The sequence below is a fragment of the Falco cherrug genome, chromosome 5 (assembly GCF_023634085.1).
Source record: "Falco cherrug isolate bFalChe1 chromosome 5, bFalChe1.pri, whole genome shotgun sequence".
Classification (NCBI taxonomy): Eukaryota; Metazoa; Chordata; class Aves; order Falconiformes; family Falconidae; genus Falco; species Falco cherrug.
The window spans coordinates 14,101,561-14,113,091 of record NC_073701.1 but is presented as its reverse complement, the minus strand read 5'-3'; the positions used below and the strand labels follow the sequence as shown (position 1 = coordinate 14,113,091).

General features: G+C 42.1%; 1 protein-coding gene across 4 annotated transcripts in view; it reads left to right on the top strand.

Moving 5' to 3' along the window:
• Positions 1 to 228: 228 nt before the first annotated feature.
• Positions 229 to 11,531, top strand: part of FBLN1 (fibulin 1) — an 81,776-nt gene continuing 70,473 nt past the window's right edge. Inside the window, exon 1 of one of the 4 annotated variants that reach the window (XM_055711635.1) lies at positions 229 to 968. In XM_055711635.1, the coding sequence (XP_055567610.1) occupies positions 893 to 968 (76 nt within the window). In that variant the 5' untranslated portion in view covers positions 229 to 892. Of the gene's footprint in view, positions 969 to 1,206; positions 1,451 to 1,731; positions 1,819 to 11,531 lie in introns of those variants that run through there. The other 3 variants (XM_055711634.1, XM_055711636.1, XM_014280002.3) reach the window with 3 other exon arrangements.

The window sequence follows — 11,531 nt, the reverse complement described above, 5'->3', positions numbered from 1 at the left end:
CATGTTATCTTAAAGATCTTGGCAACAGCATAGCCAACTGGGTGCTTTCAACTCCAGCTCTTCCTTTGACCACTATCAGTGTTTGTGTTCCTGTTTAAATAAGATAAGGAGTTGGTTTTTTGGTTTTTTTTTTTTTTTTAAAAAAAAAAGGAGGGAGGGGAGAGAAAGAGCAGAGCTGACTGCCTCATTTAGGGTGAGATTCTCATCCTAACTTTTTTAAGAGGGGGAGGAAAAAAAGAACTTCCCCCGCCCCCCTCCCGGTGAATTTCATTGAAAGATTCTAGAATATCACTTCTTCTTAAAATCCTTTTTATTGACGAAAGCTGGGTTGCAGTAAAATTCACGGGAAGACAGAGAACGGGGATTGAAAATCTCCCCTCCAGAGGTTAAACCTTCCCTTCTCTGCTAGGTGGTTTCTTTTGTTTTGTTTTGCTTTGCCTTTGTTTGTGGCTTTCTCCTCCTTGGCACCGAGAGAAGTCGCTGCATTTCTCCTTCGCGGAATCAGTCACGCCGGCCCTAGGTTCACGCTGAGTATCTGTAAAGTTTCCGAGCTAAAAGGAGTCACTTGCACAGCGTGTGGGGGGCGGCGGGCAGAGAGGTAGGGGTATCAGAAGCAACGGGGTCTTTGCCTCCCAGCTCTGGTGGCGGCTCTGTTCTGCTAAGCACTTGCAGGCAGTATAATTAACCGGATAGGCAGTGAATTAAATCTTTGTAAAGCCCACCGAGTGGGGGGGTCCTGCGAGCTCCTTTCCAACCGGTCTCAGGCGGCTGGGATAACATCAGAAACAGCGGCAGCGAGCGAAAAGGGGGGAGCCGGCTGGACGCTGCTGCAGGAGAGCCAAGCTCCCGGGCGGTGCGAGTGCTCCCGCCGGCGGGGAGCTGCGGCCGGCAGATGGACAACCTCCGCGGGGCCCGGCCGCTGCGGCTGCTCTTGCTCCTGGCGCTGGTGCCTTCGCTGCGGGGCCAAGGTAAGTGCGGGGAGCGGCGCCGAGCCGAGCTGCGGGCACCCGCCGGGCTGCGCCGCGCTCTCCCCCCCGCCGCCGCCGCCCCGGGCCCGGCTCTGCCCCCGGGGCGGGCGCCGCAGGGTCCCGGGCGCCCCGGCGAGCTGCGGGACGCCGGCGCAGCCCCGCCTGGCCGGGAGGCGGCTGGGAGGCTGCCGGGTGCCTCGCCGGCCCCCCGGGCTGGCGGCACCGGCGGTGCCCGCTCCCTCTCTGGTGGCTGGAGGGCGCGGGAGCTGTGTCCCGCGAGGGTAGGGTGGCGGGGCAGCTGGGCTTCCCCTGGTACCCCCCTTCCCTATGCCCCGGGCAGGCTTTAAAGCGCCGCTACCACGTTCGAGCGAGCAGAAAGGCGTGGCGTGCACCGGCCCCGCCGCTGCCGCCCGGGCAGGTTCGCTCCGCGCCGGAGGCTCCGTGCGAGGCTCCGCCGGGACGGACACCGCCGCTGGGAGCTGGTGAGTCTCCCCCCACGGGGCTCGGCTGCGCTGTCGGCCCGGCGGCCCCCCGCCTCCCCGGCGCCCCCCGAGCTGCCCCCCGGGCTCCTGGCGGCGGGGCCGGTCGGGCCGCCGGGGGCGCCTCTGGGGCCTTTTGCAGGCCGGCGTCCCGGGAGCGGCGACACGTCGCACGGTGCCCCCGCGCACCGAGGTGCGCCCGGTGGTGGCAGCGGGCTCGGCCGCACGCCGCGAAGGCACCGCGTCCCGATCCCAGCGGCGGGGTGAGGTGTCGGGTCGGGTCTGCTGGGGACCGACTCACACGCCCCCCAAACGTGGGGAACGGGATCAGCTGTTACCTGAGATCTCGGTGGAGCGGGGGGAATGACGAAGTAAGGGACGCAGGCTTTTTGAAAACAACCTATGAGACATTTAGGAATGGTGGTGGGGTTGCTTTTGAAATCGGGGATCTGGGTCAGGGCCATGGCTCCCTTCCCGTGCGGGCCGATTTTTTTTCCTTTTCTATTAATGCTATATAAAAAGGGGATCTTCACTTGACTTAATTCAGCATAGCAATGCAACATGAGTATAACTGGTAAGTTATAACAAAGAAACTGCTTTTCATATGGCGATAATTTATTGTAGCTAACAGGTTAGTGACTTTCTATTAGAGCACCCCCAAGGGGGCCCTTCTGAGTGGAGGCTTTGATTATGCTGCACTCCTGGCAAACATTTAGAAACATATGGTCTGGCCTGGGCCTAAGGATGGCAGACAAAAGCCAGTGAAATAAATTATTTGTTACTGTTGCAGTAGTTTGGCTCTCCGATTTTCACGTAGCAGAGCACTTGTCACAGATACCCTTTAAAATATTTGCTTTCAATAGATGTTAGGCACACCCTTTCAAAAAGGAGGGACAGGAGAAAGAAGGTTAGAAAAACAACACTTAATGCCAGAATCCCAAGATAGCTCCAGTTTTCTCTCAAACAGTAGAGTACGTTAGCAAAACTGTGGCTTTGATGTATCATGGTGAACAGACATAGTAATTTTAAGCATTCAACATTATTGTAAAACACTGAAGAATTTCATTTTGTGACCTCTGTACACTTGACCTTAATTACTGGACTACTTTTTGTAAGAAAAAATGATAAGTATTTTGATATCTAAGTTCAGGTTTTTGAAATCTTTTTAATACAAAGTACAACCAAATTTGGCAATAAAAGTTATTATCATTTTTTTATTCTCAAATGAAAATCCATACTTGAATTTCACTGAGAATTTCTACATCCTTAGAACTTTGAAAACAGTACACTGGATAAAATTAGATTTAAACATCTAAAAGCAAATGAGGATCGTAGACTTTGCTCAGGTGAAATACTAGTAATTGTAATTAATATTTAATAATTACTAGTAATTGCTGTCAGAAAAGTCTTTTTTCTGCATTATTTCATGTGCCATCTGTGTTTTACAGGCAGATGAAGTAATGACCTTGTAAGATGGTGTCAAGTGCAGGTTCTTTGGGGCAGAGCCTGGGTTCCTCTGCATATGACTAGAACAAGGAGACCTGGGGCAAAGACAAGCTCCTAAGTGCTTTAGTGATGACATTTGCCAAGTTACTAGGACAACATGTTTCTGAAATACAGCTTCCTCCCAAGGTTGTTACCCTTAGTTTTCTTAATTGTTTTCCTTACTAATAAATCATCAATTCATCAGTATCTATTAATTAAAGTTGTCATTCTGAAAAAAAACAGAAGGGACTGCCTTCAGTGAATGTGCCCAGTGTATGTGAATAGAGATGTGCGCATCGTTCTCGGCAAGAGTAAGCATCTTAAAAACCTTCTAAATTCTATAATGCAACTTTGTTTTATTGTAAACATTGCATTTTTTTAAAAAAAATTCCGTTATGATATAAACTGCTATCTAATGAAGAAGATAAATTACTCACGTAATTTTGTCCAGTCAGTGTATGAATAGGTCATCCTCTAGCTGTGTCTTTGGCATGTCTTGGTACTACAGGCACAGACAGTTTAAATCACTAAACATCTGGAAACATGTCTATTCAGTGTGAGCTTACAGTTTGTAATAAAAAAAAATGTTCCACTGGCTTTGTGGAATGAGTTTTATTTTAAGATTATGATTTTTACATGTGCTTTTATAGCAGTAAATTTGTAAGAAATATATGGGTGGAGGTAAGACTTAGAAAAGGCTAAATGTATGCTTTCTTGCCTGCTATCATAGATAAAATCTCTTCCCCAAAATCACATATTAGCCAAAAATACTGTTCTAAAATATGAGTGCTATCTCTAAATTAGTTTTCAGTTGAGTTTTGTTTTAATAGTCCATTTTGAGACATGGCATTTTATTGCAATCAGGGGAAGAGAAAGATGTTAAACTCTTGGTTTTCATCTGTGTAATTGAAAGCAGACGTGTCAGTGAAATCCAAGATGAAAATCCATAAACTAGCTTATCAAGTTACTGCAGTATGTTTATACTGCTCTGTCAGATTTCAGGCATTATTTGATAGCAGGTCAATGCATTTTCAAAAGTTATTTATTTATGGTTGCACTTCAGCCCATTCTGCAAGTTTCATATCAACTTTACATGTGTTTTTAATATATAGTTGTGTTAAGACCAACTTGTTCTACAGTAATTTTATTAACATTTTCTGAAATGAAAGATGGATCTTAGGCCTCTGGAGCTTGACAGAAATAGTTACCTGGGACAATAAAAGAATTTAAGTTTGGTTTTGTCAGTTACAGATAGATCTAAAGAAGTAGGTGGCAAAATCAATTCAGTAAATAGAGAAGTGTGTCTACTCGATGTAATGAAATATCTGTAGAGAATAAAAGGAGATGAGAAAGAGCTGAAATCCCCCCCGAAAAACAAACGCATCAGGGTACAGACAAGAATTGTAATGGTAGCATAGAGTAGTTTCGTATAGAAACTACTATTCTTATAAAAGAATAAAAACTTTCTTTAAAAAAGTAACAGAAAAGCAATGGTTGACAGTGACAGGGAGTAAAGAAAATGAGTAAAGTTAAGAAACAACAAAATAAGTAGGTCATTTTAGTCAGAATAGGCAGAAGTTTTTGTAGAGCACTTGGGAAATGTGAGGCACATGTATTTACATGTAAGTTTCAATGGAAGAAGTAGGCCCGGTGCTGAGATTTTAAGAGTTATCATATATAATTAAACTGACTCTCCCAGATAACATTGCTCAGAGATAAGATGTGGAAGTGGAGGCAGAGGATTCAGAAGACTGCAGCATGAGAAAAAATAGAAAACTTGTCCTCGAAGTCTATGAAGGATCATCAGGATCAAGAGAGAAGACAGAGGAAGAGGTCACAAGAAGCAAAAAGACAGAATAGAAAGGGGAGAAAGGGTCAAGTACAGATCAGTCAAGAGCCCTGGAAGAATGTAAAGAATTACCATCCACAATATTGTGTGAGTGAAAATTAGTTTAGAAATGCTCAGAATAATGTTAAGTAAGTGAAAAAAGGAATAGTCAAAGCAGTACCTAAAAGCTGTTGTACTGGGTAGTTTACAGTGACAGGGAGAGCGTGTACAGTAAGGGGAAAATTGTGACAGTGACCTGCCTGGTTGTCAGACTTGGTGAGGATACTTGTCCTGCTGAAATGACCTCTAGCAAGACACTGGGACAGTCCAGTAAAAGTTGTGTGGAAAGCCTTCTGTGATCAACAGGATGCAGCAGTTCTAAAGAAGGATCTCCAGTGCTAATGCTCTCCTGAACATGCTGACATATCTTTGGCTAGTGCAGTTAATGAAGCTTCTTGCTTCCACTTTTCTAAACAAGTAAAATTTTTTTTTCCCTCCCAGCACTCATGAGTGCTTTGTCTCTGTACTTTGCATAACCTACTTTAGACTTAAAAGTTTTGAGAAATTGTCCTTTGGATTTCAAGTAAGTGTAGTTGGATATTAAGAAGAAACTGAATTTCTAGATTTTCAGGAATTCTCATTCAAATTCTTCTTTTGATTTGATTTCAGGTTATTTGAAAATTTTCATTGAAAAAACATGAATGACACGTCTGATGAAGTTTTGGGTATTTACTACACAAGTATAGGAAATACGTTATTTTCTGGATTATTGTAGCACCCACAAATGACACATGCTGCACAAGGTTGTAAGATATTCCCTGCTAAAGGGTTTATTTTTAAGTCTAGTCAAAATCTGGATTGAGACCTTAAGCTTAGTAATAAAGAAAGCAATACCTAAAAAAATTGTTTGTATTGATGCCGAAATAAGTGTATGGATACAGAAATACTTTGTCTGGTATATTCCAGCTTTTAGGCTGTTTCCAAGGATTTACTAAGCACTGGAAGGATATACAGTACAAATGCTACCAGCAGTATGTCCATTCAAAATATTATAATCTTCTAGCTTTGAAGCTCTCATCACTGACTAAATGTCAAGTACTGAGTACTTCTAATATCAATACTTTGGCAGAAAATCTGGAAGAGGTAGATAGCAATTTGCAGCTCAGTATACCTAATTTAAAAAATGAGGAAAATATCACATAAGATAGAGTTTTAGCAATGTTTTCTCCAAAAGGAAACCTTCCCTAAATTGTTGCTAAATAATTATATGCAAAAAAATATGGGTCTTTATTTCCCCCTGCTCTCTGTAGTCTGTGGTTCCTTACATATTGGAACCATGTCCCATTGTGTTATAAATTTTGTCCCATCTACTTAGTGTTTCCAGACTAGTCTTTAAATACGGCAGTAGTAGAATATCAGGATCTTTCATCATCGTCCATCTTTTTTTTTTTTTTTTTTTTTCTTAAATATTCAGCAATAAACATGCCTGCAGAGAAGATGTGTTTCACTTAAGCAGTATATAAAAGCATAGTTATTCTTACTGATTTTCTGGTCAGCTGAAAATATAAAAATCCTACTGTGCAAATGTTTTTCCTCATTTTACATGAGGAAATATAGGAAAGTTTGATACTGAGACATCCTGCTTTGTCATATACTCATATCCCTCCTATTTTAGTTGCTTTAATGTGAATATATACATATACTTGGACTCAATCCAAAGCTCTTTGAGATCTATATAAAGACTGTCATTTACTGCAGTGTATTTTGGATCATGCCCTTTGTACAAATGAACAAGACTAACAATAGATTAATTGTAACACCTTGTATAGAAATTTCGAATCACACTTTAAAAAAAATTTGAAATGAGAAACCAAGGGAAGATAAATACGTTCTTCAATGAGAAAGAAAAAGTGCTACTTCGGACTGTCAACACCCTGTGAAGTAATTTCATTATTCGCATGGTTTTTTTCATACAGGGAGAAGTGAAGGACAAAATTTAGCATGTGCTTGTCAGAAAGAGCAGTTGTAGTTCTTCCAGTTATGAGTCCTTTTCTGTAGGTCCATCCATGTCATCTTGGTGAGACTGGGTTCTTTAGGCCACCTGCATCCATCAGAGATGTGGATGCACCCCTTATTTCATGTTCTTTGAGTGTGTGAAGAACCATTACTTACACGTTACTGTTTATGTGATGCTGACTCAGCGGACTGAGTATCAAGTTTCTCTCCATATCTTCAGGTCTTCTAGGAATCTTCAGAACAGCCTTCAGTCTTCTAGTCTTAGTAACTTTTGAACTCCAGCCTCCTCACAGAAGTCCCAAAAATAACCTGTCTGGAAAGCTGAAAAAATTCAAGTGAATTTGTGCACAGAAAAACATCCGCATGAAGTAGCAGTCTTCAGACACATTGAAGATTGAAGTGTGTAAGAGCCTGTGTATTAGAGGTAGTAACAAAAGAATGGATTTAAATGGGCTTTTGGAGTGGACAGTGAGGTAATACATGATTAAAAATTCTCTGTTATATGGTACATCGAAGCACAAGAGCACATTGCGTAGAGAGGTTGTGGAATCAGCCTCACTTGATACAGTTTTGAACAACTAATTAGAAATCTGCCTAGAACTGGCCAGATTTTATCAGCTGTGCTTGAGAGTAAAGGACAAGACAACCTCTTGAGTGGTCTTACATCCCTGTCTTTTGTGGCATTTTGATATGATATAGTCTTCCTGAAATAGACTGAGTTGTCTTTTTCTAATTTTTTAGTAGCTGGTTGCCTACATTCTTGATTTATTTTTTTTTTTTTTTGTTAGACCTGAGACAAAATAAAAAACCCACAGGAAAGCACTTACTTTCCTCACCACAGAAAATAAGGCATGTTGCAACATAGCATTGCCTCCCTTAGGCCTGTCCTTATCACCAAACATAACAGCTACCTCATCATCAGCTATTGCCACGAATGATTTTAAGAGCCTCTTTCATAAACTGCAAACAGACACCTCGTAAAATGAGGTTTGGCTGTATCTGAAAAATCCCCCTAATTGTGTGATGGCCACTGCTGGTGCTAACAGAGCCACATTCCCCATAAATGAGTGTTCTCCAGACCTAAGAAAATTTCCAGTAAAATGTTGGCTGTTTTAAAACCAACCACAAAACACACTAACGTACCAGGCATTTCCTTTAGGGTGCTGCTGCTGTACTTAGTGTGCTAACTGGGTTTCTTCAGTGATTTCAGCTGTCCTGAAATAATCACACTCAGCTAAGAATTTATCAGAAGGTAAAGGTTCAAACGCTTTAAGCCTGTTTAGAGAGAGTATTGTATTGCTTAGCAGCACACAAACTGTGAGTAATTGCCTGTCAGTCCATAAAGATCCAATGTGATGTCCACACTTGGAAGAGAGAAGTACTGTTGTCGTATTTCTGAGGGAAAACAGTAGTCTAAAGCAGTTCTGGAGCGGGACTGCTGGTGATGAACGCAGCTTTGCAGGCTACAGCAGATGCATTGGAGACTGTCTCCTGGCTTGTGCTCTGCTCTTGTGGGTATTCCAAGAGGGCATCCTGGCTTCACGTTTCATGCATTTGTTACGAAGTTCAAGCTGGTATGTTCTTTAGGGGAACCTGTAAGAACAACCTAGTGGAAGGGCTGAGAATAGTTTATTGTCCAAAGGTGATTAATGCCACAGCTCAGCTGTGTCTATTCATCTTACCCCATCAGTGCATTGGTACATTTGATGTACGGTCTTCTGGTAAACAGGAATGTCTCTGCAGAAAATAAAAAGCTCCTTTTCACTTCTTTCTCTGCATACGAAATGGAGGAGGAACATGTTCATTCTGACTCCAGTCTGAAGAGATAGAGCAAATACATCATCTTGGTTGGAGAATGGCATTGCTCCTTTACTCCCAATTCAAACCATTTGTTTCAGGGAATCGTGAGGCCAGATTTTGTGTTGTATGTCTTTCTCTGTCATACTTTCAGGTCGTCTTCTGCCTAATACCTAGGCTTACACAGAAGATTGAGTTGCGACAAGGCTGTACTTACCATGTTAACCTATTACCAGTTGAACCTTTGAAGTCAGCTGGCTTCCCTCTTGTCTTAATGTGTCTCTGGGTCTATTTGATGCCAGAAGTGGCCAGCCAGAGTGTATTTGCATTGCTAGAAACAGCATTTCCACAGTTTGTTGTAAGGACAGCCAAAAAGTCAAGACTACAAATCGTAGCTGCCAGCACTTGACTGCCATCCCTGCTACAAATGCAGTTGACTTGTCCACCTAATATTAGCCCAGTGTCATTGTTTCAAGAAAAATTGCTTTGGTGTAGCAAATCAGGCCAAACACACTTTGTCTGTCCTGGACCTATAGCATAGTGGAGCCCTGACAAAAGGGATATGCAGCTATTCTGGTTTTGCGTCAGGAGATTACAGATGTAAAGGCAGGTTGGAAGGCAAAGCATGTGACTCCGAATAATAGGGATGGCCAGTCTGTCTTTTTGAGGATCAAATTATTTATGTAGACTTGGGGTTTTTTTTCAGCTGACAGTTAGATGGATGAGCATTAATAGTAAAAGAGTTTTCTTGACAGCACAAGAAAGGTTTCGCCAGGAAGGTACACTTCCTGTACCTGTACACAATTAAACAATAACACATTGTTAAACACAATAACACAAAGTTGAAAGTATTTTTATTACTGAAAACCTAAACCAATGCATGTCTGTCATAATCCTGAGTTCCAAAAACTCTGGATGACATACTGTTACTGAAACATGTTGGACTAGTGCTTAACTTTCACAGGGTCCATCTGCTGCCTGTATCTGCATATGCTGAAAAGCGATAATCATATTCTGTTTTCTCACATTCCAGTGCTGAGTCTCTTGCAGAGTAAATTGAGTAAAGGGCAAGACCTGCACTGCATTTTACAAACTTAATCAATTAATGTGCTTAAAAGATTGAAAATATCATAATAAGGAGGTGTGACTTTGAACCCCTTGACCTGGAGTCACTTCCAAATCCAAACCCAACTGTAGCTGGTCATGTGGACTGGGAGGTCAATGACTTTGATAGCCACATCGCTTATTGCACTGAAGAACTGGAAAGCTTTGCTAGCACTAGCTTGATAAGCCCACTTAGGCTCAGGTGTAGCTTTGGTTTGATATCATCAGTTTTATAACTGTTCCATAGATCAGCACTGAGTAATGAACAGCTATCTAATCCTGGGTTGTACATAGACTCTTCCATCATCACGAGCTGTACAGAATAGCTGCTATTGTAGATTGTTCCTTCAAAAAAAATCTGTCCCTTTTTGATCTAGCTGGAATGCTACTGCCATGAAAATTACCCAGTCCTTTTTACTTCTGATTATTTTTTTTTGCACAATTCCCAGAAACAATTCAGGGTTTCTCATTCCAGGAATCATGCTTTTGGGTAACATTCTTAAGCTTATCTTTCTTTTGCAGAAAATGTTCACTGTAGCAGCTGAATAAGCCATTATTACATCATAGAAGTCCAAGGTTATACAGATTTTAACCACATTTCTTTCTTTGAACTCCCACACGGTATGGCAATCCCGTTAAGATTAGCAAACTACCTTTTTTAAAAACAACCATATGCTTGTACACATTTTGTCTGTGTAAGCATAGTTCCTAGCTAGCACATGAATCATGTGCAGAAAATGTTTGAATTTGTGTGACCTTTAATCACTTATCTGATAGGTCTTCATGACAGCTTTTGTAAAATTAAAGATCTGAGTTCCAGCTGTGTTTCTACAATCCTCTTCCAGAGACTCCTGAAATCTCTCTGTAACTTATGTACGTAGTATTCATACTACCTTAACATCAGGATAGGCATCCTTGCTGTTATCACACTAACATGATGTGTGTCCTTTTGGATACCCTGCTGCTCATACCTTTTTACATGGACAAATTAGTGATAAAGCTGCATTTAATTTTATCCAAAATAGGCTTGGATTTTCTCAGCATGCAGAATTACTGGGTGAAAAGGAAGTAAACATGCTGCCATCTTAACGGATCTCTGGTTTATCTTCATGTTTTTCTGTGTCATGTTACCAGAAAGCTGAATAATTCCTTCACAGACTTAAAAAAATGGACCAGACAGTGTACACCTGCGTGTTACAACTTTCCTGTATACTCCTCTAAATAAAACGGCACATTTCAGCTGAATACAGACAATGTCATTGGCCTTTCCTAGAAGTGTTTTGTCTCTCAGATGCCTGAGATGTCTCTGGCTGATTTGCATGAAACATTATGCACTTGGCAAAACAGCTGAAGGGGCGCTAGGTTCAGAAGAACGGTACTGTAATTTCCATTCGATCATCTTTGGCATGCCAGCTCTGAGGGGTGCCGTGAGCCCATCCGCTGCAGTAAAAGACACATGGTCGTATTCGGAGAAAAAAGAATCATCACTTTCTGCACAGTAAGTGAGATCCTTCGAGATGTCATAATCAAGAGTAATTTCTACCATCTGCTTCCTACTATCCCTTCCTTTCAGATGCCCTACATTACAAACATCTGGTTATGAGAAACTGAGGAGAGGCCATTCCCCCCCCCCCCCCCCCCCCCCCCCATTGTTGGTCCCCTGAACAGGGTGGAAGGAGGCACAAATGTCCTCGGTATGAACTGCTTGCCCAAAGGTTTCCAGCTGGGAGCCACATGAATATGCACGTGTATGGTTGAATCCACAACACTGGAAAAATACAGTTGTGAGATGATAAGTCTGCCCTGTTTCTGAACACTCGTTAACAACACTTAATGCCAAAATAGTCAGACTTG